Source organism: Chiloscyllium plagiosum, chromosome 5 (genome assembly GCF_004010195.1).
Source record: "Chiloscyllium plagiosum isolate BGI_BamShark_2017 chromosome 5, ASM401019v2, whole genome shotgun sequence".
Classification (NCBI taxonomy): domain Eukaryota; kingdom Metazoa; phylum Chordata; class Chondrichthyes; order Orectolobiformes; family Hemiscylliidae; genus Chiloscyllium; species Chiloscyllium plagiosum.
The window spans coordinates 67,516,976-67,522,025 of record NC_057714.1 but is presented as its reverse complement, the minus strand read 5'-3'; the positions used below and the strand labels follow the sequence as shown (position 1 = coordinate 67,522,025).

The window sequence follows — 5,050 nt, the reverse complement described above, 5'->3', positions numbered from 1 at the left end:
CTAGCTTAAGCACCTATCCATGTACCTATCCAATTGCCGCTTAAAGGTCACCAATGATTCTGACCTCTCCGCCCCCACCCCACTCTGGCCTATCACCCTCACCTTGACCTCCCTCCACCTATCGCATTTCCAATGCCCCTCCCCCAAGTCCCTCCACCCTATCTTTTATCTTGGCCTGCTGGACACACTTTCCTCATTCCTGAAGAAGGGCTTATGCCCGAAACATCGATTCTCCTGTTTCTTGGATGCTGCCTGACCTGCTGCGCTTTTCCAGCAACACATTTTCAGCTCTGATCTCCAGCATCTGCAGTCCTCACTTTCTCCTTGAATTGAATTGTAACATGTTAACACACCCCAATCCAATTACAAAAGGCATCTGGATAGGTAAATGAATAGGAAGAGTATAGAAGTGTATGGACCAAATGCTGGCAAATGGGACTAGAAGCTTTGGTTTTTTCACTTGAACTGAAAGGATTAAAAGTTGCAGATTATGAAGAATTGTGCTAAGGAAAGTATTTTCACTTTCACAGGTGGATAAGACAGAACAAAATTAAGATAATTATAAGAAAAATGAGGTCAGAACATAATTTTTTTGCTTAAACCTATTGCTGTCCATGAGAACATTTTTAAAAAATCCATTCTGAGAAAAAAGTTAATATTAAACAGCTTGGGAACTGATAGGTGAATGGAATTAGACGGTGTGATTCTTACAGAGAGAAGCATGGCTCAGATTTGGTGGAGCAAATGGATTATTTCTTTATAGTATTTTGACCAGTTTTAGTATATCATTATGGGACTAGATTAATTTAGGATACAATTGGCATGGACAAGTTGGACCGAAGGGCCTATTTCCATGCTGTACATCGCTATGGTTATAATTGTGGCCTCAGCACTAATCCCTGTACTACTCCACTAGTTATAGGTTGCCTTCCTGAAAATGCCCCTTTATCCTAACTCTCTGTTTTTTATTGGTGAACCAATTAATTCTCTATCCATGCTGATATACTGCCACAATACCAGGGGCTCAAATCTCATTAAGTAGCTTTTGGTACAGTACCTTATCAAATGCCTTTTGAAGATCCAAATATATTATATCTACTGGATCCCTTTTATCTATCCAGCTTTTTACTTCCTCAAATAAATTTGAATAAATTTCCTAGGCATGATTTCTTGTCGTGAATTCATGTTGACTCTTCTTGATTAGATTATGTATTTCTAAATGTTCTTTATCACATACTTTACAATAGCTCAAATATTTTCCCAAAGACAGATGACAGAACTGCAGGACGATTATTGTCACTCCAGCCTCTGCATACTGAAGTCAATTACTATTTTCTCAGATAAGCTAGCTCATGTACTGTTCAGGGATCATTTGCAAAAACTTTCTAATATATACATCTCAATACAACAACGTTCAGTCAATTGCAAAGAACTTGATTGCAAAAAAATTTCATGTTATGTAATTTTTTCATGTAAAAGTAATGCCAGCATTATACATGTTGAGCTCACTGATTCTATGTCCAGTCTTAAGTACAGTCTTAAAATTACTTGAAGGTTTCTTAAAAAAACTTTCATGTTTATGCTAGCCTAGACATCTCAGGCAGCACTGTCTGTGTTGTCTTAATGGTTGTTCTCTCCTTCCTCTCACTACTCCCAGACTCCATTCCCTCTTTTCCAACAAAATCTTCCCAATTCATAATGCAATCCTTCTACTCTGCTGTCAGATTAACAGCATCTCGAATCTGTTACATCTAAGAAGCTGGTTTTGTTCATCATTCTGTACTGAACGTTTTCACATTGGCCTTCAAATGAGGGTAGCATTGCATGATGAATATAAATCAGGTAATCAATTAACACATGCTGGCAATGAACTGGACTCCTTGAAACTGAGAGCAAAAGTAAAAGGAATATAATTATTTTCCACTGTCTTAAACTTGTGACCCTCTTCAGCTGCGGCTGCCAACCTCTAGGAGTGTCCTGGAATTTCCAAGAATTGAAGATCCATTTCCAGGACGCTAGTGAGCAAGCCATTATCGAAATCATAAGCAATAAACACAAAGTGCTGGAGGAAACTTGTTATTTTTGGTGCAAATTTCCAGCATCCGCAGTTCTCTGCGTTCACCAAAATCATGGCAACGTTAGCATTTCCATTTTCTTTTAACTGACAGAAATGTGGGAAATGCTGGGCGAGGCCTGTTTGGCTGATGGGAAACCGTGTGAAGAAAACTCCAAGAGCAGATCCAAGCGGAATTAATATAATTACAAAGATATACAGGATTTCCTTAAACCGGGATCGCACCTCAATCCCGCCCTGACTTCGACTGACTTGTCAACCTGGGTTCTTAACCCGCCCAAAATAATTCTGCCATCCATGTAGAAGAGCCAGGAGCTGAACAGGTCAGACTCACCACTTGTAGCAGTTTGAGGATCCCTTTGTGAGTGCGGAGGTAACCGAGGTTACAGCAGGAATCGGAGTTCTGGATTGGCTCCGTGGTTCGCTGGTAAACCTCATCCATGCCGTTGCCCTGTCCCTGCCGCATCCTGTCGCTGACTCTTCAATATACCCACTTGCCCTGTCGGCCAACTTCGACGGTGTTTAAAAAAACAGAAAAGGGAAAGAGAAGGAAATACGACACCGAAATTAACCTCCTCCCCTCCTTGGAATTGATCTTATTTTGTCACACGGAAAATCCTATCGGTGGGCTTTAAGACAAAAATTCCGAGAGCCTTGCTTTTCCCTCAGCGCCGCCGATCACTTCTGGCATCGCGTCGCCCGGAGTGAAATGAACGCATCTGCGAATAGAAAGCGGGGAGATGTTGGTGAGAGAGAGCGTTCAGATCCAACCTCCTCTCCGCCTCCACCCAGTCCCTCCCGCCTTCTCTCCGCTTGGTCAGGGCGTCACAGGCCACACTTTCCCCAAACTGCAGCAACTCGGCTCCTACAGCTCCCCGACCACCATAAGCACCGTCTCTGTCCACTCACCGAGGGGTATTAGCCCTGGCTGACTCTCTGTTGCTGCCGCCCCGATCACACACCGCGCTTCCTCGCCTCGCTTGAACCCTGTCTGTCTAACTCAACTGCTTCACTTCCTGGTTTCACTTTCATCATGAAAAGGGGGGTTGGCTTCTACTGGGACTTCCCACACCACACCTCATCCGTTACAATCAGCACCTGCACGGAGAGAAAAACCCTTTTGAGTTCGAGATGACCTTCTCGAAATCCCAGCTCCCCTCAACACTTCCCAGGTTGACTCGTGGGGCATGGGGAAATTCCCTGGGCAGACGAATGGAAGACGATTTGGTGTGGATTTCTCTCAGGGAATCCAGTAAATTGGAAATTTTCAGAAAGTACCTAGGCTAACACTACGTAATGAAACTGTAGTAAAACCCAGAAAGAAAATGGAAACAATTGAGCAGCATCAGCCGACAGAGAGAAAGAACCGAGAAAAAGTCGTGGCATATATTATGAAAGCAGGGAGGTGTACAGAAGTTTGGTTAGGCCACAGTTGGAGCACGATGTGCAGTTTGATCGCCCCACACTATAGAAAGATATCATTTCACTGAGGCGGCGCAGAGGAAATTCACCAGGACGTTGCCTGAGATCGAGTCATTTAGCTGTGAAAGAGAAGCTGGAGAGGATTTAGAGTAGAGAAGAACCTGATTGAGGTGCATAAGATTATGACGGGAATGAACAGGGTGGAAAGGAAGCAGCTGTTTCTCTTAGTTGAAGGGGAGTAATGACACGGAATAAGTTTGAAGTGAAGGGCAGGAGGCTGAGAAGGAATTTGAGGAAAAAGAACCTCAATCTGGAATGCACTGCCCGGGAGGATTGCATTGGTAGATAAACTCACAACCTTTCAAATGTATGTGGATGAACGCTTTAAATGTCAAGGCTATGAGTCAAGTGCTGGAAAGTGGAGATTATTGCAGATAGATTGATTCAGACTGTTTCTCAATTCACGTGGGATGAGGGCATCTCTGGCTGGGTCAGCATTTATTGCCTCTCCCTGGTTGCCCTTGAGAAATGGTGTTAACAAAAGTGTTTTGCCTACCAACATGGGGCAGCTCAGTGGTTAGCACTGCTGCCTGACACCACGCACCCCCCCCCCCCCCCCAACAAACCACCCTTCCTTCTGGCACCTTCCCCTGCCACCGCAGGAATTGCAAAACCTGTGCCCACACCTCCATCCAAGGCCCCAAAGGAGCCTTCCACATCCATCAAAGTTTCACCTGCACATCCACCAATGACATTTATTGTATCCGTTGCTCCCGATGCGGTTTCCTCTACATTGGGGAGACTGGACGCCTCCTCGCAGACCACTTCAGGGAACATCTCCGGGACACCCGCACCAATCAACCCCACCGCCATGTGGCCCAAAATTTCAACTCCCCCTCCCACACTGCCGAGGACATGCAAGTCCTGGGCCTCCTCCACTGCCACTCCCTCACCACCCGACGCCTGGAGGAAGAACACTTCATCTTCTGTCTCAGAACACTTCAACCTCAGGGCCTCAATGTAGACTTCACCAGTTTCCTCATTTCCCCTCCCCCCACCTTACCCCAGTTCCAATCTTCCAGCTCAGGATGAAGGGCTTTTGCCCTAAACGTCGATTTTCCTGCTACTCGGATGCTGCCTGATTTGCTGTGCTTTTCCAGCACCACTCTGATCTAGACTCTGGTTTCCAGCATCTGCAGTTCTCACTTTTACCCAGGTTCCATTCCTGCTTTGGGTGACTGTCTGTGTGGAGTTTGCACATTCTCCCCGTGTCTGTGTGGGTTTCTTCTGGATGCTCCGGTTTCCTCCCACATTCCAAAGATGTGCAGGTTAGGTGAATTGGTCATGCTAAATTGCCCATAGTCAGGGGTAAATATGGGGAATGGGTCTGGGTGGGTTACTCTTCAGAGGGTTGGTGTGGACTCGTTGGGCTGAAGGGCTTGTTTTCATACTGTAGGGAATCTAATCGAATCTATATGATAGTTTGTCAGGCAACTGAATAGCTTATGGTTGGGAACAAGATAAAGAGAAAGGATTTGATATCCATCAGCATGG

General features: G+C 45.1%; 1 protein-coding gene across 2 annotated transcripts in view; it reads right to left on the bottom strand.

The window, feature by feature from the left end:
- LOC122549957 (CKLF-like MARVEL transmembrane domain-containing protein 6) overlaps positions 1-3,194 on the bottom strand; it is a 77,485-nt gene extending 74,291 nt beyond the window's left edge. Inside the window, exons 1-2 of one of the 2 annotated variants that reach the window (XM_043690242.1) lie at positions 3,173-3,194; positions 2,409-2,793 (exon numbers count right to left, since the gene is read on the bottom strand). In XM_043690242.1, the coding sequence (XP_043546177.1) occupies positions 2,409-2,540 (132 nt within the window). In that variant the 5' untranslated portion in view covers positions 2,541-2,793; positions 3,173-3,194. Of the gene's footprint in view, positions 1-2,408; positions 2,794-2,983; positions 3,114-3,172 lie in introns of those variants that run through there. The other variant, XM_043690240.1, reaches the window with a different exon arrangement.
- Between the last annotated feature and the right edge of the window lie 1,856 nt (positions 3,195-5,050).